Source organism: Rutidosis leptorrhynchoides, chromosome 6, assembly GCF_046630445.1.
Source record: "Rutidosis leptorrhynchoides isolate AG116_Rl617_1_P2 chromosome 6, CSIRO_AGI_Rlap_v1, whole genome shotgun sequence".
Classification (NCBI taxonomy): domain Eukaryota; kingdom Viridiplantae; phylum Streptophyta; class Magnoliopsida; order Asterales; family Asteraceae; genus Rutidosis; species Rutidosis leptorrhynchoides.
The window spans coordinates 300,273,918-300,294,483 of record NC_092338.1 but is presented as its reverse complement, the minus strand read 5'-3'; the positions used below and the strand labels follow the sequence as shown (position 1 = coordinate 300,294,483).

The 20,566-nt window shown below is 32.3% G+C and overlaps 1 protein-coding gene across 1 annotated transcript; it reads left to right on the top strand.

Moving 5' to 3' along the window:
• The first annotated feature begins 12,099 nt into the window (after positions 1-12,099).
• LOC139854591 (conserved oligomeric Golgi complex subunit 2-like) lies at positions 12,100-19,909 on the top strand. The gene is made up of 15 exons (XM_071843888.1): positions 12,100-12,171; positions 12,217-12,267; positions 13,680-13,691; positions 14,964-15,439; positions 16,247-16,454; positions 16,595-16,931; positions 17,144-17,296; positions 17,409-17,508; positions 17,788-17,991; positions 18,073-18,181; positions 18,603-18,806; positions 18,899-19,003; positions 19,139-19,264; positions 19,348-19,482; positions 19,755-19,909. The coding sequence occupies exons 1-15, from the start codon at positions 12,100-12,102 to the stop codon at positions 19,869-19,871; spliced, it is 2,409 nt and encodes an 802-aa protein (XP_071699989.1). The 3' UTR covers positions 19,872-19,909.
• The last annotated feature ends 657 nt before the right edge of the window (positions 19,910-20,566 follow it).

Below are 20,566 nucleotides of genomic sequence, written 5' to 3'. Positions count from 1 at the left end.
ATAAGTTAGAGTATGTTGAGGAGCCGATTGCTATACTCGATGAAAAGGTGAAAAGGTTGAGGAATAAAGAAGTGGGGACTTATAAAGTTCAATGGCGTCGTAGTAAAGGTTCCGAGTTTACATGGGAGCCCGAAGAGTTTGTTTTGATTTATCTTCCGGCTTGTCATGCGGCTTGGATTGCGAGGACGCGCTCCGATTCAAGTGGGGGAGAGTTGTAACACCCCGTTTCCCCGTACACAGTTCAAAGGTACGTATTTTACCTTGTAAACGTTTATTATTAACCGCGAACGTTTGTGTATAGTTTAAGTGTAGAAAATGTTGAAAAATGATTTGATCAGGCGATCTGTCGCGTTTTAGGGTGTCCCATCGCATTTTGGTTTGTCGCGAACCGCGACAAATTTTTCTGGGACGCGACAACTCCAGAACCTCACTTCTGTCAAGGTTATCACGCTTGAAGCTTGTCTGTCGCGTTTGGTTGTCGTGAAACGCGACCATGTGTCGCGAAACGCGACAGATGTCGCTGTTTGACAAATTTGACCCAATTTAAATGGCATCTTTGGGTGTTTTTAGGTCTTTTCACTTGTGGACGGTTTTAGATCTAGAAAACTGATACATGAGTTATCCTAACTCATTTAACACATCTTCACCTACGCCACATTCAATTTAGAGAGAGAGAGAGTTAGGGTTTAGTGAGAGAAAGCTCACTTGGAGAAGAAGGAGACCAAATCTCACCCGAACCCAAGTCTTAAAGTTGTTCCTTGCGTCTCTAGCTACATTTTGATAGTCTTGGTAAGTCCTAACTCTATGTCTTGAGTTTTAATTTGTTTATGCTAGAGTTTTGGTTCATTTGGAACTTACATGACCCATTTGGGGTTAAAATGGGTGAACTTGGGTGGTGTTGATGAAAGGAAACCCTAAATGTAGTGACCCAGAAATTTCCGATCAAATTTAAACTTTAATCTTTATATATTTCCGACACGATAAGCAAAATCTATAATGTTGAGTCTCGAAAGTTTTGAAATCTATATTCATGCATTCAATTGACCTTTGACCATGCCTGACGATTCACGAACAATTAATTGTAAATAGATATGTGTGTATGTATATATATAAATAATAATTCGAAATATAATTTGAAGTATTATATGATGTTGTTATTAAAAAGTAATAAAATAAAAATTTGATATTATAATAATTATTATTTAAAAATATATCTATATATATAAATAAAGTATATAAAAATAAATATTTAATGATTGTAATATTCGTTGGACGTTTCGATTATTATTTAGAGAGGTTCAATTCGAACTTATATGATTTTAAAATAAACGGTGATCCGAAAATGAGTTCTATAAATTTTAAACTTATTAAAAATGTATTTAAGACCTAGTTATTAAATTTTAACACTTTTTATATTTTACCCGTAAATGAGAGAGACAGTTGATGTAATTTTTATTTAATAATCAATTATCGAATTTTATACCATAATGACTGAAATAAATAAATATAGTTAATATGAAAATATGAGATTTTTCTAAACGCTTTTATCCGCCACTTATTTCACCCGATACACTATCCGTGAAAACTGTCCGTTGAGTAAATTGAAAATATGGGCAGCTAAACTGTGGTATTTGCGCAATTGTGTGATTCATGTGACCTAATTAACATATTATAATTATTATTACGATTGATTATTATTGGTTTATTATTATTAAAACATATAGATATATATATTATATACACACTTGTGCTTTGTTGTGGACTCAATTATCAAAAAGAGACCAGTAAACTACTCCCGTGTTTTAAAGCAAATAAAGTCACCTTTCACTGTATTTGGTTGTTTCCACCATCTTAATAATACATGTACTAGGAACCTCTCCCTTTCAGTTTAAATTTTTTTTCTTTCTCTTCTGTGTGCTCGTGACTAGGCGATGGAATCATCCCTACAAATTCAATCGATATCCTGTGATTTCTATTTCAATCATTAAATTTTATCATTCTCAATATCATCCATATCTGCAAGCATCTATCATCTAGCTGATATATAGCAAAAAAAAAAAAAAAAAAAAAATTTTATTTTTTATTTTTAACCTCTGTACGTACTACCTTTTTGCTCTTAATTTGTAATCGAATCCATTTTAAAAATCTAAAAGTGCAGAAGTGTTTTAATTCACGTCATGAATGTTTCCTCAAAATCTTAGGTTCCAATTCGTGATATCAAGCTTGAATTTTCGAGTCAAAGTTTTAGAAGTCAAAAGTCAAACAATTGTTCTTGAGGAAATTCGAACTCGTTTTGAAGATTCAAGTCCAATTGAAGATTCCGTTAGTTTCTATAAATAATTTGCAAACAAATTCGTGTTTTAACAATTTCCTAAAACTCTCTAAAAATCAAAATCATTTTTTTTTTTTTTTTTTTTCAAAACCGTAAGCTGCTGGTGCAGCTATTTTTTTTTTTTTTTATATTTTTAAAAAAAAAAAAACATTTGATTTTTATTAATTAGTATTAATTTGAAGTCTCAAAAATCGTGATGTGATGATTTGAATCTTGGGTTGGTCGATTATTTTTTTTAAACGAAGAAGAAGAACTAGAACACTTAGACAAACAGATTATATAGTTTTCTGTTAAGGGTTAAATCAGATATGGATGGATAGCTGATTGGTTAGGCATGTTAGCAGGTAGTCAGGAGGTCCTGAGTTCAATCCTAGGCTGCAGCAAGATAGTTTTTTTTTATTAAACAACACTCTGATGGGTCTATTGTTGGGCTAGTAGTTTCTGTTGGGCCGAACTCTTTGTTTCCAGTTGGGCCAAAATCCTGTTGGGCCGTTATCGAAACAAAGTAAGATATTAAAAAAAAAAAAAGATGTTTTCGGGATAAATATATTAGGGTAGTAGTATAAATTAGGAAAATAGTAACAGAGGGATGGTATGAGGTCTTTACGAGTAAGCAGGAGGTTGCTGGTTCGAGTCTCGTTTGGGACAATCTTTTTTAGAAAAAGAGTTGAAAGGGTATACTTTGCTATATTTTTGTACTTCTTTTATTATTTATTATTGTTATTATTATTATTATTATTATTATTATTATTAGTAATATACTTATTATTATTGTTATTACTACTAATACAAGATTATTGATCATTTATTATTACTATTATTATAAAGATTATAATTATTAACATTAGGATTATATCTAAAAGTATTATTTTTATTAATATTATTATTATTATTATTATTATTAACAATAGCATTTTTATTACAATTATCATTTTAACTACTATTGGAATTATTATTATCATTATCAATGGTATTATTTTTAGAGACAATATTATTATTTTTATCATTACTATTATTATTATTATTATTACAATAAAAATTATTATTGTCAATATCATTATTAGTATTACTATCACTACTTTTGTATTATCATAAGTATTATTTTAACAAATAAAAGATATTTACATAAAAATATAATTACTACATATATAATAAAAATATCTAATTTACTATATTAATATAAAAGAAACATATACAGATATATATTTAACATTTGAAATAACAAATACATTATAATAAGTAATATATTATATAACTAATATATAAACTGGTTTGCTTATTATTACATGATAAATTATACGTTTTAATATATATATAACTGATATAGGTTCGTGAATCCGAGGCCAACCTTGCACTTGTTCAATGACGTTATATGTATTTTTACTACGAAATACAGTATGGTGAGTTTCATTTGCCCTCTTTTACTCTTTATGTTTTTGGGCTGAGAATACATGCAAATGCTTTATTAACTGTTTTACAATATTTATATGCGTGAGTTTCATTAATCCCTTTTTATATGCTTTTGCAATATATATTTTTGAAACTGAGAATACATGCGCTATTTTTATAACTGTTTTACTAAATAGACACAAGTGATCGAAACTACATTCTATGGTTGGATTATTAAATCGAATATGCCCCTTTTTATTAAGTCTGGTAATCTAAGAATTAGGGAACAGACACCCTAATTGACGCGAACTCTAAAGATAGATCTATCGGGCCCAACAAGCCCCATCCAAAGTACCGGATGCTTTAGTACTTCGAAATTTATATCATGTCCGAAGGAGGATCCCGGAATGATGGGGATATTCTATATGCATATTGTTAAGGTCGGTTACCAGGTGTTCAATCCATATGAATGATATTTTTGTCTCTATGCATGGGACGTATTTTTATTAGAATTGAAAATGAAATCTTGTGGTCTATTAAAATGATGGAAATAAATGATTATGATAAACTAATGAACTCACCAACCTTTTGGTTGACACTTGAAAGCATGTTTATTCTCAGGTATGAAAGAAACGTTCCGCTGTGCATTTGCTCATTTTAAAGACAGTATTTGGAGTCGATCATCGCAATGGAACCAGTTGTTGGTGACTTCGTCCAGATGGTTTAGGACGGGTCCTTTCAGTTGGTATCAGAGCGGTGGTCTTAGCGAACCAGGTCTGCATTAGTGTGTCTAACTGATAAGTCGTTAGGATGCATTAGTGAGTCTGGACTCCGACCGTGTCTGCATGTCAAAAGTTTTGCTTATCATTTAGTGTCGAAAATTTCCTGATTATCTTTCTTAGGGAATCACTTGCTTATCATTCTTAGTCTAGACACGTTTTACTGCATTGACTGCATGAATAGTGTATAGACAAAATTCATATCATAGCGTATCTGCTACTTTATATCTTAGCGTATCTGTTACTGTAACTTTGCCTGACAACTTCCGTAGATTCCTCTGTAACTTATGGGATTTTAGTATTATATATGCATATGTAAATGATGTATAGCAGGGTACTAATCTACATTCTATAATCCATTTCTTATCGAAAAACCCTTCATCTGATCGTACGAGATAAATCCTTCAACCAGTTCGAGTCCCTCAGATTCCGATAGCTATTCCGATAGTTATTCCGACAACTATTCCGACATAGATGTTCACCTAAGCCCCGAAAATAGCGTCACCGGCATGAATCAACCAATCAGCCATTATCAATTCATCTGATGGGTTCGTAGTCGACTTAATTAATGGAAACGCGCAGAAGGCAATCCCTTCCACCAACCGAATTCACCTCTTGACAATGAACCTGAAGCGTTTACCGGCGAACCTATCCGAAACACCATTTTCAGTCTCATTTCTAGAGCAGCTCGACACGATTATATTCTATCCACAATTCTGAACCTTATTCATCCGCTCGTTCTGACCTACAATCATCCTGGAGTAATGAAAGAAGTCAACAAACTTCGCGCTCGAGTAATTAATTTGGAGAATATGGTGCAAAATGTACCAGCTTCAGCAACCTCACCGACACCAAACAGTACCATCAGTAACGGCACCAGTACCATCAACAATCCATGCTTCAACATCTCATTCTGTACCTCGAATATAATCATAGTTCTACGTATTGTTCTACATCAATTATCTTCGTTCTTCATGGCGATTATGTAATCTCTAATGTTTTAGAGATTATATATTCTTGTTCTAACGGTAAATCAAATGAGTTTAATATCATATTAACTCATTAAATCCAAGATTACATCTGAAGAAAATATATATGTATATATGTTTTCATAAAGATTGTAATTAAAAATTCTTTTGTACAAACTGTTATTGGTGAAAATATTTTAACGGGTAGGTAATACCCGAGGAATATTTAAATTTCACATTAATAAGTTACATTGTACGTTCTTCGAATCTGTTTCAACAGTTATATACTATCCTACTTACATCCACCGATATACAAATCCGTTCACCACCGAATAACCATATTCATCCAAATACATATTTGGATTTTGACCTATCAGAATCCAACAAGTGGCATAATGAAGAAATAATGGACACAATAAAAATTGATTAGAAACAGACTAATTGACAATATGAAATTTTGTTAAGAAACCACGCTAACAAAATCCTAGCTAACTGTTCCTAGCTAACTGTTAATTCCATATTACATTTTATTTATCGCAATTTATTTTATCGCAATTTTAATTCTCGCAATTTTATTTATCGTTATTTAATTTCTGTTATTTACTTTACGCATTTTATTTATCGTCATTTAATTTCTGTATTTACTTTACGCACTTTAAATATCGGGACACGTATACAAAGTTTTGACATATCATATCGACACATCTATATATATTATTTGGAATCACCATAGACACTCTATATGCAGTAATGATCGAGTTCTCTATACAGGGTTGAGGTTGATTCTATAATAATATATATACTTTGAGTTGTGATCGAGTCTGAGACATGTACACGGGTCACGGTACGTATTAATTAATTCGAATATTATATATTAAATTATATATGAATTATTGGACTGTCAACTATGGACTAATAACATTGGACAATTAAAATGAATTAAAATATTGATTATAATATATGAAACTAAATAATTCTTCAAGTTTGCCACTTGATTTCATTTTAAACCCCATTCGTATCATCACAATTACAATCTGCGTTCAAACCCTTCATGATTCTTGAAAACACCTCAATCGAGAGGATGAATCAACCGCACTTCATTTACGGAAGGAAAGAGTTATGCATATAGTAGTGCACCTGAGAAACTCTCGGCAACTGAGTAAAAGTTTAACATTTAGCCGCGTCAGATCCTTTGACATTTATTAGCAAAAATAACTTAGTAATCTCTTTCCAAAGTAGCAAATTTTGTCACAGCTTCAGCAAATCAACTTCGACTTTTCGTTCGAAACAACCTCATTATCACCTTGACTAATATGTATGTTCATTTATTGTTACCGGGAACCTTTTATATTCCACCATATTACCGTCAGCGTTTAATCATCTAAAAACACAACTTTCTTGAAATCATCTCGGATCGATAACAAATGATTTAGATAGGGTAGCAGTAAATGTAGAGGAATCGGCAATCAGTACTTTGAAAACTCACAGCATATCTACATCAACAGTTATATGTATGACATTTATCTCTTAGAATTATGATCTCTCATTCTGAAATTCTGAAAAGCACTCAGTCACAAATCAATACTCTGAATGTTGAAAAAGCTGAATGAAGCAGCAGAAACTGTAGATAACCGTAAACGACCATAATCATCGAAAGTTTGATGATAAAAATTAGTATGTTGGAAAAGCTCAGAAAAGTTGGAACTGGAAAGCGGATTGAGCTAACCATAAAGGAAACCAAGGAGAAATACAAGTAACATACCCTAAATTCATAGAACCCAGATAAATCTAGATCCGTTGAAATCTTTAGAGAATATCTTGCTCCGAAGTCATGTTAAAATCTTGCGGAAAATCTTTCTCCATCAACCATCGAACTTAGATATTCCAAAATAACATCATCAATATCTTCGATATTTCTGAGGATATTTTCATAAATATTCTCGTCCGAAATTATATACCTCTTCGTGCTTTCTGTGTAACATTATATTAGAAACATTCAATAGAAAATTTAGTACTGAAAAGCGGATTATGCGAAACTATGAAGGAAGCCGTGGACAAATCACAAAGAATAAGTTTGACTTCAAAGAATCCAAATGATTCTATTTTTGATGAAGTCTTTAGCAAATACCTTGCTTCCGAATATAAACCCTTACGGATAAATCTTCTTCATCATCCATCAATATTAGAAATTCCAAGATATCATCGTATCTTTCGTTATAAATATCCTCCATATTTCTGAAGATATTTTCATAACTATTCTTATCTGAATCATTAATCTCTTCCTGATATCAGTATTACATCATATAGAAACTGTTAGTTTCTATATTCTGTAAATTTTCAAGCTTAAAATATGAATGTTTTTGTAGTAATGATGGGAACTGATGCATGAGTTAGTATAATATAATGACACTTGATCAACGTGATTATATTACAGTAAGTCATGCTGAGTTTCTAATGAAACCTGATGATGGTTCACAGTAGATTATACCATCATCATGTGTCATGTTACATAACTCTTTCATTCTACATAACCTCCGAACATATCAAGAAGAATGTATTATTGATAGTTCTATCTTTTACCTTGAATTCAGAAAAGCAACCGTGACTACGTCACCGGTTAAGATGAACTTATATTTACTCATTCAACTCTTTTGTGATAGCTTCACTTGCACGCTTCGAATAATCGAATGGTTTTATCCATATCACTCAATGTTGATAAAACTCTAGTTCTCAACTCTAATTCGTCATGAAAATGAATCTTACTATTAGCCATGACGATCTCACTCAAATTTCGGGACGAAATTTCTTTTAACGGGTAGGTACTGTAGTGACCCAGAAATTTCCGATCAAATTTAAACTTTAATCTTTATATATTTCCGACACGATAAGCAAAATCTATAATGTTGAGTCTCGAAAGTTTTGAAATCTATATTCATGCATTCAATTGACCTTTGACCATGCCTGACGATTCACGAACAATTAATTGTAAATAGATATGTGTGTATGTATATATATAAATAATAATTCGAAATATAATTTGAAGTATTATATGATGTTGTTATTAAAAAGTAATAAAATAAAAATTTGATATTATAATAATTATTATTTAAAAATATATCTATATATATAAATAAAGTATATAAAAATAAATATTTAATGATTGTAATATTCGTTGGACGTTTCGATTATTATTTAGAGAGGTTCAATTCGAACTTATATGATTTTAAAATAAACGGTGATCCGAAAATGAGTTCTATAAATTTTAAACTTATTAAAAATGTATTTAAGACCTAGTTATTAAATTTTAACACTTTTTATATTTTACCCGTAAATGAGAGAGACAGTTGATGTAATTTTTATTTAATAATCAATTATCGAATTTTATACCATAATGACTGAAATAAATAAATATAGTTAATATGAAAATATGAGATTTTTCTAAACGCTTTTATCCGCCACTTATTTCACCCGATACACTATCCGTGAAAACTGTCCGTTGAGTAAATTGAAAATATGGGCAGCTAAACTGTGGTATTTGCGCAATTGTGTGATTCATGTGACCTAATTAACATATTATAATTATTATTACGATTGATTATTATTGGTTTATTATTATTAAAACATATAGATATATATATTATATACACACTTGTGCTTTGTTGTGGACTCAATTATCAAAAAGAGACCAGTAAACTACTCCCGTGTTTTAAAGCAAATAAAGTCACCTTTCACTGTATTTGGTTGTTTCCACCATCTTAATAATACATGTACTAGGAACCTCTCCCTTTCAGTTTAATTTTTTTTTCTTTCTCTTCTGTGTGCTCGTGACTAGGCGATGGAATCATCCCTACAAATTCAATCGATATCCTGTGATTTCTATTTCAATCATTAAATTTTATCATTCTCAATATCATCCATATCTGCAAGCATCTATCATCTAGCTGATATATAGCAAAAAAAAAAAAAAAAAAAAATTTTATTTTTTATTTTTAACCTCTGTACGTACTACCTTTTTGCTCTTAATTTGTAATCGAATCCATTTTAAAAATCTAAAAGTGCAGAAGTGTTTTAATTCACGTCATGAATGTTTCCTCAAAATCTTAGGTTCCAATTCGTGATATCAAGCTTGAATTTTCGAGTCAAAGTTTTAGAAGTCAAAAGTCAAACAATTGTTCTTGAGGAAATTCGAACTCGTTTTGAAGATTCAAGTCCAATTGAAGATTCCGTTAGTTTCTATAAATAATTTGCAAACAAATTCGTGTTTTAACAATTTCCTAAAACTCTCTAAAAATCAAAATCATTTTTTTTTTTTTTTTTTCAAAACCGTAAGCTGCTGGTGCAGCTATTTTTTTTTTTTTATATTTTTAAAAAAAAAAAAACATTTGATTTTTATTAATTAGTATTAATTTGAAGTCTCAAAAATCGTGATGTGATGATTTGAATCTTGGGTTGGTCGATTATTTTTTTTAAACGAAGAAGAAGAACTAGAACACTTAGACAAACAGATTATATAGTTTTCTGTTAAGGGTTAAATCAGATATGGATGGATAGCTGATTGGTTAGGCATGTTAGCAGGTAGTCAGGAGGTCCTGAGTTCAATCCTAGGCTGCAGCAAGATAGTTTTTTTTTATTAAACAACACTCTGATGGGTCTATTGTTGGGCTAGTAGTTTCTGTTGGGCCGAACTCTTTGTTTCCAGTTGGGCCAAAATCCTGTTGGGCCGTTATCGAAACAAAGTAAGATATTAAAAAAAAAAAAGATGTTTTCGGGATAAATATATTAGGGTAGTAGTATAAATTAGGAAAATAGTAACAGAGGGATGGTATGAGGTCTTTACGAGTAAGCAGGAGGTTGCGGGTTCGAGTCTCGTTTGGGACAATCTTTTTTAGAAAAAGAGTTGAAAGGGTATACTTTGCTATATTTTTGTACTTCTTTTATTATTTATTATTGTTATTATTATTATTATTATTATTATTATTATTAGTAATATACTTATTATTATTGTTATTACTACTAATACAAGATTATTGATCATTTATTATTACTATTATTATAAAGATTATAATTATTAACATTAGGATTATATCTAAAAGTATTATTTTTATTAATATTATTATTATTATTATTATTATTAACAATAGCATTTTTATTACAATTATCATTTTAACTACTATTGGAATTATTATTATCATTATCAATGGTATTATTTTTAGAGACAATATTATTATTTTTATCATTACTATTATTATTATTATTATTACAATAAAAATTATTATTGTCAATATCATTATTAGTATTACTATCACTACTTTTGTATTATCATAAGTATTATTTTAACAAATAAAAGATATTTACATAAAAATATAATTACTACATATATAATAAAAATATCTAATTTACTATATTAATATAAAAGAAACATATACAGATATATATTTAACATTTGAAATAACAAATACATTATAATAAGTAATATATTATATAACTAATATATAAACTGGTTTGCTTATTATTACATGATAAATTATACGTTTTAATATATATATAACTGATATAGGTTCGTGAATCCGAGGCCAACCTTGCACTTGTTCAATGACGTTATATGTATTTTTACTACGAAATACAGTATGGTGAGTTTCATTTGCCCTCTTTTACTCTTTATGTTTTTGGGCTGAGAATACATGCAAATGCTTTATTAACTGTTTTACAATATTTATATGCGTGAGTTTCATTAATCCCTTTTTATATGCTTTTGCAATATATATTTTTGAAACTGAGAATACATGCGCTATTTTTATAACTGTTTTACTAAATAGACACAAGTGATCGAAACTACATTCTATGGTTGGATTATTAAATCGAATATGCCCCTTTTTATTAAGTCTGGTAATCTAAGAATTAGGGAACAGACACCCTAATTGACGCGAACTCTAAAGATAGATCTATCGGGCCCAACAAGCCCCATCCAAAGTACCGGATGCTTTAGTACTTCGAAATTTATATCATGTCCGAAGGAGGATCCCGGAATGATGGGGATATTCTATATGCATATTGTTAAGGTCGGTTACCAGGTGTTCAATCCATATGAATGATATTTTTGTCTCTATGCATGGGACGTATTTTTATTAGAATTGAAAATGAAATCTTGTGGTCTATTAAAATGATGGAAATAAATGATTATGATAAACTAATGAACTCACCAACCTTTTGGTTGACACTTGAAAGCATGTTTATTCTCAGGTATGAAAGAAACGTTCCGCTGTGCATTTGCTCATTTTAAAGACAGTATTTGGAGTCGATCATCGCAATGGAACCAGTTGTTGGTGACTTCGTCCAGATGGTTTAGGACGGGTCCTTTCACTAAATAGCTATAACCTAGGGTTTGATCTTAAGATTTGATGTTGTAAGTGTTAAATGGTGTTCTTTGTCACTAATACACTTGTTAATGATGTGAAAATTGTTAATGAGCTAAGTTTGATTAGATTGTGAGTCAAAGTGTTAAAATGAGTCAAAATGGGTAATGTTGACCTATTTTGGACATGATGGGTATGAAAGACCCTAAATTATGTTAGTTGGTGTTATTAGACCTAAATCACTAGCTCTTAGTGATGAATGGCGGTCTTGACCTTATATGGACGGTTTTGGTGTATATGGGGCATTAGGTGCATTTAAGCCATTAAATGCACATGAATTAAGTATTGGTGTTAGCCAACTAGTTTGTGTGTTGATTGAGTACTTATTGTATTAGGTACCTTGCGTTGAAGTTGCGGAAGTACAAAACCGTCTCCGGATCATTAAGGTGAGTGGAATAATTATGCGTATATGTATATGGCGTGTTTATTTGTGAATGTTATGGTATGAACCACGAGCCGGTAGTGCCATAGCATGATGTGAACCACGAGCCGGTAGCATCAAGTGTGAACCACGAGCCGGTAGCACTATAAACAAAGTGTGAACCACGAGCAGGTAGCACTATAAACAAAATGTGAACCACGAGCCGGTAGCACTATAAACAAAGTGTGAACCACGAGCCGGTAGCACTATAAACGAGTGAGACTCATTTGCGTATGGTGTGAACCACGAGCCGGTAGCACCATAGCGTTATGGTTAACCATATTATATGTTGGATATTATTAGCATGCTATTTATATATTGTGTTGCGTATATGCTGACGTGGCGTTGTGATATTGTACGAGTTATTAGCATTATGAGTATGACGGCATGCTATTTGAGTTATATTTTCGTATGTGGTAATTGGTGGATGTGATTGCAAATAGATGGGTTATATATATGTATGTATAATTATTGCATTCACTAAGCATTAGCTTACTCCTCTCGTTGTTTAACTTTTTAGATGCAGGTGCGGATAAGTGCAAAGGGGTTGTTGGGCACTAGGTGTCCCTTGATGATGTTTTGTTGGAGCTTTTGAAGTTGGCCTAGCGTTTTGGGTAGTTTAGCCCCAAACCATGCTCGATGTGTTGTTTGGTTTAAAACTATCATTTTTGTATAGGTCAAACTTGTATCACATCCGCTAATGGCCTTCGTACCTTTTGTAAACATTAAACTTGTGATGTGGTTAAGTGGGTTATATGTAACCGTTTAATTTGGGCGTTAAAGGTTTATTGTTTTAAAAAAAAAATTGTTGTCGTATGTTATGCGGGTTGGGTTGTTACAAGTGGTATCAGAGCATGGTCTAAGGAATTTAGGCGACTTGAGATAGGTGCCTAGACTTAGACTTTATTGTATATGCGTTGTATGCGGGACTTGTAGGACTTCGGGTTGGATCGGGTTTGATTAGTGCATAGGTTTATGTGAACTAACCTTGCGCTATTTGTTTGTGTTGTATTTGCAATCATTAAGCGAGATAGACGTTGTACTAGCGAGTTAATGCGACGTGCTCGCGTAACAATGATTAGCTATCATTGTTATGGGTGCAAATCGTGTCAAACAAGCAATGTACGACGATTGTTGAGCGAGATGGGGCGGTGAGGTGTTTACGAGAGGTATTGGTGTCAGGTGGGACCAAATATATTAAAAATAAAATTCAATTCAATTTATTCATTCACTCCAACCACACAAAAAATAAAACTAACTTTTTTTATTGTTATATTTTATCATTACTTTTTTTTAAACAATTGGTAATAATAAATTGAGTGAGTCCAGTTTTTTTTTTTTTTTTTTTTTTTTTTTTTTTTTTTTTTTTTTTTTAAGAAGTATGTTATGGTTGGTAGTGTTTAGTCTTTTTCAGTCTTTTTAAAGATATGTTGACATGGCGCATATATGAAGTTCGGTCTTTTATTTAAAAGTACTTCATGGTTGAGAGTGGTCTAAGGGCTGAGATTTAAAAGGTTGACTTTCATCCAAGGGTGAAATCTTTGCCAACAAAGATTTTTTTTTTTTAAAAAGTTATGTAATTAAAGTTTTGTAATTAATATTAATATTAATTAATATTAATATTATTAATACTAATACTTTACATACTAAAAGTGGTGGCGGTTTCCGTCGTTTCAGTTATATCGGATTGTCGTTTTGAGTTTGCGTTCACATTACAAATGGTCCCCCAACTCCGGATATATTTACACAACGGCCCCTGAAATTTAACTTTTTCAGGGGTAAAAAGTGTAAATATATAATTTAATTAAAATAAAAGAAACTAATTCCACCCGAATTTATAACGGACCATATCTTCTCGTTCGGTGCGAGTTAAATTTTTCTAAGACCACCGTTCAACTCGAAAAAATCTTACAAACCCAACGAGACTAACTATACGCGAAACAGACACTTTTAAAAAAACGTTAAACACAACGACAGCCCGTATCTTTCTGTTCGCCGCGAGTTAAATTTTTCCGACAACACCGTTACACTTGAAAAAATTTATTGAACAAAGCAATACTAACTACGTTCGAAATGGATATGTTTTAAAAAACGATTAACACAACGACATCCAAAATGGCGCTTAACACATGAGCCGTGTTCCTCTCTGTAAATACACAACGCTACGTTAAATATGAATACGCAGGCCGAAAGCCCCCGCCGCAAGGCGCGGGCGGGTCCGGACTAGTAATAGATAAAAGAGATGTTTAAAATATCTATCTAGAAAAGACTTGCAAAATGATCTAGTCCCTCGTTAACATTTGTTATATAATATAACTTCTATCTCTATCTATATCTAAATAATCAAACAATGTAAACTATATTTTACACAATATAATATTGATGAACGCTAAGATTTTATTCAGTTCATAATTTAACTTACAGAACAGAATTATCAATGTTGAAGTTAAGAATCAAATATCAATGACCCAACATACTTAACTTGGAAGTTATAGTACGTTTTTTTAATTTTATTTATAAATATAAATTTAAATAAATAATTAAAATTAAAAGTAATTGATTTTTTTTAGTTGGCTAAAATCTACAATAGAGTGCAGTTTTCAAATTTTAATTTTAACGCTCACTTAAAAATTTGGATCTTATTTTTTCATACCCTTTCAGTTAGTTGTACTTTCTAATCTACGTAGCCCGGACCAGCCACTGGCAACGCTGCCGCAACTATCACCTCCGCCGCGTACAGCCACCGCCGACTTATTCGGAGATCCAATCGACTCACATCCCTTATGGTTCAAGCAATCCTCATTCCTAAACCCAAATCGTACATCTCCGATCTGCGAACATTTCGAAACCCTAAGATCGGAACTCCAATCTCATCTTTCTTCTCTGAAACATGAACTAGTGGAATTAATCATTCGAGATTATGCTGATTTCGTTAATTTAAGTACGAAACTTGTGGATGTTGATGCTGCTGTATTGCGTATGCGAGCACCATTGGTTGAGATCCGGGAGAAGATATTAGGGTTTCGTGGAGGATCACTTGTGTCATTACAAGGTGGACTTAAGCAAAGAGCTGAAGCTTCTGCTGCTAGAGAGATCTTAGAACTTTTGATCGATACTTCTCTCATGTTGTTTCGAAGGTAATGCAAAGTGATAGTTTTGGGGCTTGATTAAGTTATGCATGCATAACTATTGCTCTATTTGATGTGAATATAAGCGAGTTCGTTTCTGGATTTAATAAATTTCAGTTTGAACAAGCCATTGAACTGAAATTCTGTTATGGACCAAAGTATGCTTATTGCTATAAAGTTCATTGCTTTTCATCTATACACTTCTGATCAGCGCAAACTTCATTTTCTTTTCTTTAGATGTAACGAAGAATTTGAATGATAATGCTTTAAGAAGGCAGGTCTTTAATTAAAAAAAAAAAAAAAAAAAAAAGGTAAGCTAAATGAATTGTTGAGATTGATGATCTTATTTATTTAGGATGTATGGAGTGGGGTTTGAGTGTTTAGGATAATTTGCTTCATTCGATATTGTTTTATAATTTATGCATGTTCTTTAGTACCTATTCTTCACATCGATGACCATTTCACAGATTTTGAGAGATGAAGTAAATATTTCTGTTTTCTGTGATAAACTTGTAGTCAAAGTTTTCACACGCAGTATGAAGAAACGGTTTTTATACAACTATATGAGAACAGTTGAAGTATTTGTATTGCAGAAACTGTCTTGTCTCAGATACGAGCTACAATTGTATTAGCGGTCTAAAAATTTCTTGCCTAATAAGAGAGTGATGTTGACCTTTTGAAGCTTTATCTGCCATACTCATGTAGTGTTTACTGTTTATTCGTCCCAATAGGTTGGCACAAGTATTTGTATTCCGTTACATATGGGATGCATCAAGTCATTTAAGGATTTATACAGTTGTGTTGATGTGGTTGCAGGTTGAGAAAGCTAATAAAGGAGTTGCATAGTGTGCCTGTTGATGATTCAAATGGAGATTTACATACTGCAGAAAAAGCTCATCTTAGTAACGGTGTATCTACACAGCATGCTGAAATTGGAATAAATCTCAGGGAAACTCAAAGCATGCTTTTGGAGAGAATTTCTAGTGAAATGAACAGACTAAAGTTCTACTTTGCTCATGCCAAGGTCTTAATAAGCATTTAACTCGCCTTCTTTCTAGCCTTTAATTTCATTTGTAGTTTCATTGACCTGTAAAAACCTTGAAAGTTGTTCTTGATAGTATTCATAAGAACTTACACATATTCTCTATGTTAATGGCAGTACAGAACCTGCCTTTTATTGAAAACATGGAAAAAAGGATACAGAATGCAAGTTCATTGTTGGATACAAGTTTGGGACACTGTTTTGTAGATGGACTGATACACAAAGATGAAAACGCACTGTACAATTGCTTACGTGCTTATGCTGCTGTGGACAACACCAGAAATGCAGAAGAGATCTTTCGTTCAACAGTTGTGGCCCCATTAGTTCAGAAAGTAATTCCATATAGTTCGTCTGGAGCTGTTAGTGGGCCCATTGGGGATGAACTTGAAGAAGACTTTCAACAAATTAAACGTCTCATCGCAGAAAATTGTACATTTTTGTTGGAGATTTCTTCTACAGGTACAATCATTATTCTAAAGCCCTGTCTATAATATATTATCACATTTGTCAAAGATATTCCTTTTTGGGTACTCTATGGGCTTGTTTAAACATTCTGCTCTTTATATAATTGGTCTCATATGGATGCATTAGGTACATGCTTAAGAAGTAAAAGGGACAGTTGACTGGTTCTTTTTCTTACTATTTGTTCCTAACTATTGCAAAAAAATCAGGCTTGCATGTATTTAGCTTTCTTTCTAATTCAATCCTAAAGGAGGTTCTTTGGGCTATCCAACAGGGAAAGCCGGGGGCATTTTCCCCTGGAAGGCCTACCGAGTTCTTGAAAAATTACAAATCAAGTCTAAGTTTCCTGGCTGATTTAGAAGGTATCAAAAAAAAGTTTTGAAATATAGTATCTGCCTTTTTTAACTTTTCAAATCATTTGTATCAAGGGTGTCACTGGTACTTATATTTGTAATTTTTCATTGTCTTCCAAAGGATATTGTCCATCCAGATCTGCCGTTGCCAAATCCCAAGCAGAGTATGTGTACGTAGAATTCATTAAAATGTGGAACATTGGGGTGTATTTCTCTTTAAGGTACTGAAAATTTGCAACTTGTGGCATTATCTAAAGTCTAAATCACTATTACTCAATTACTCTCACACGTCTTTTGATGTGAGGTGGCTAAAGGAGATATTTTGGGCCTGATTATATGTAAATGGATTAATTAATATGGTCTGTATTCTATCCCAAAAGGGTCAAATGTGTAAATAATAACACATATTACACAATCATTTTGACCTATTACACAACCCACCCAACCTACTCTTTTTCCAACTTTATAAATAGTACATGAAACAAATATCTTGCTTGCAGATTTCAGGAAATTGCTGGTTCTTTAGATTCGGCACTCGTAGGTTCTGGTCTTACACCGATTCAAAAATCAGATTTTGAACATGGAATGACATTAAAGCAAAGTGTTACTCTTTTGGAATGCCTTAGATCCTGTTGGCGAGAAGACGTTCTTGTCATTTCTATATCTGACAAATTTCTTCGCTTGACGTTACAACTTGTATCTAGGTTAAGTTGCATCACATTTGAATCAACGCAGAATTTTGTTAGATTATTAGTTTTAACTTGTGAAATATTTGATCTGTTTAGATATGCAAATTGGGTGTCAGCTGGACTGTCTGCTCGCAGAACTCGCAACTCGGGCTCCAATTCTCCATTTGAGTGGGCCCTTGCTGCTGCTCCAGATGATTTTGTTTATGTATGTATCACATTACACTTGGCCACTTGGGCAGTGTTTGTTTTTTAGTCTGTAGATCTTATTATGTCTTATGTCTGCGTGTCTGCGTGCACTGCTGATGCGCGCTCACAGTGCACGCAGTGCAGACTGTTTGTTTTGTGAAGACATAAGATAAAATAATGTTTTATTCTGTCTGCAAACTCGCAGACTTAGAAATATGCTTTTAAATGATGCAGACAGAATTATGTTATTTTGCAGACAAAAAAACAAACAGTCTTCATTATTCTTCATTATTCAGCATGCAGACCTTTAGGTAACTTCTTTTTTGTAGACATGGTCCGTTGATCTTCAGACAAAAACATCTTAAAAACAAACAACACCTTAATCTTGAACTTGTTTTCTCATGAGATGTTTGTAACAAAAGTTTCGTTTAATGGTGTAGATAATTCATGATTTAGATCATCTAGCTGCAGAGATATGTGGCAGCTACATTGAAGAAGTGTTCGAGATTCTAAATTCCTGCTGCACCGAAGAATTACTTGATCATGTTAAACACAGCATTTTGCAAGGTGGAACATCTCTTAAAGATCTCATCCCTTTTGTGATTGATTCAATCATTGAAACATTAGTTGAAAAGTCTAATGAGGTGTTATATTGTCACGGCATATGATAAACAAAGTCTTTACTAACTTCAATATCACGATCTTATGATGACATGTTTGGTCCGTAACTCTGTAGGAATTGAAGCAGCTTCTTGGGGTATTTGCTACTTACAGAATGACTAAAAAACCACCTCCTGTGAGACACTCCCATTACGTGTCAGGGGTATTGCGTCCCTTGAAGGTATTTATTTTTTTATATTTAGGTTTAACTTAAATTATTATTATTATTATTCTGTTAGTTTATGGATGAAGTTGAAGTATAATATGCATAATTTATTTATTTTTGTTTAAAATTAAATTAAAATAATGTACACAGGTTTTTCTGGATGGTGAGCGGGCTGCCAAATATTTGACAGCAGATACCAAAGAAAAACTCACGCAAGGTGCCGCCTTTAAGATTACTGACCGCTATAATGAGTTTGCTGCTGGTATTGTTAACACGGTAAAAAAAACATTAAATAATGTTGAAAAATGCATATGAATATTTGATCTTCTGTAATCTTGAAATCTTACTTAATAAACCAGGCAAGGAAAACAGAGACTTCACTTCAGAGGATACGTATGGGCGCACAGAGACGAGCTGGAGCTACATCCGATGTCTCGGACCATAATGTTTCTGAAACTGATAGAATTTGCATGCAGTTATTTCTTGACATTCAGGTGCAAATACTATAACACTACGAGCATCTTTCATAATATGGGTAGCTTATTCAACCCATATACCTAGATATGGGTTCATTTGGTTAAATTTGATAGGCTAAACGGGTCATGTGACGCAAAGTGTATCTAATGCCTACAATCTTCCTGATTGTTTTTAAATCTGTTACATTTTAATAATATAAGTTTGAGTAATTATAATAAACACGACAAACTTTTTGGATTTATTTGGACCCATAATAATAGAGTACTTGTTGTCTGAACTGTGAACTCAGGAATATGGGCGTAACCTTGCAGTACTTGGGGTTGAAGCAGCCAAGATTCCTGCATATAGATCGTTGTGGCAATTAGTTGCTCCTCAAGATAAACAAGCTGAAATAAGTTTAGTTTAGATTTTTCATCTTTTTTGGATGTGCCTTAATATACCAATGTTTTTTTTTGTTTACATGTCAGATTGTTTCTGTCTGTCTCATTACAATGTATATATATAGGTTTTGTCGACTTTACTAATAATGTATCGAATACAATTTTGTAACTAGTGTTGTGACTTGTATATTTTTTCCACATATTGAGTTCTTGAAAGACACCTGTATATTTTCTAATACTTTTCTTACATTTCCTTAAAGCAGAAGTAAATAATTTCTAGGATATGTACATAAGAGTTAATGTTTTATGTTACTTCACTTTAAAAGTAACAAATACTACGTACATGACAAAATTCCCATTAAATTTTTTGCTTTTTACAAGCATGGTTGAAGGTGTTAAGTTGTTCTAAGCCATGATAGAAAAGTAAATTTGCTCAACTGTATTATCAAAAAATCTAAAAGACAATTTCATTCCTCGTTCCTGAACTTTACATCAAATTTGATTCCATGTCCTTTTTTTTTTTGTGCATTCCTCGTCCCTAATGTATCAAAAATCTACATCCCTCGTCACGTCTACTTTCTGTTTCTTTTTTCCTTCAACACCTATCACATGCAGGTCATGTGAGGGTATTTTGTCTTTGTTTTGTCATCTTTCACTTACCCATTTCTTCGTCTACTTGACTTCTCTTCCATTATCTTAACCCTTTCTTCTTCAGTTTCAC

Excerpts from the sequence above, each read along its gene's own strand:
- LOC139854591 (XM_071843888.1), top strand. The coding sequence starts at position 12,100 with ATGGACGGTTTTGGTGTATATGGGGCATTAGGTGCATTTAAGCCATTA. Across the intron at positions 17,297-17,408 it reads TTTCCTGGCTGATTTAGAAG|GATATTGTCCATCCAGATCT; the intron begins GTATCAAAAAAA and ends TGTCTTCCAAAG. Across the intron at positions 19,004-19,138 it reads GGGTATTGCGTCCCTTGAAG|GTTTTTCTGGATGGTGAGCG; the intron begins GTATTTATTTTT and ends TAATGTACACAG.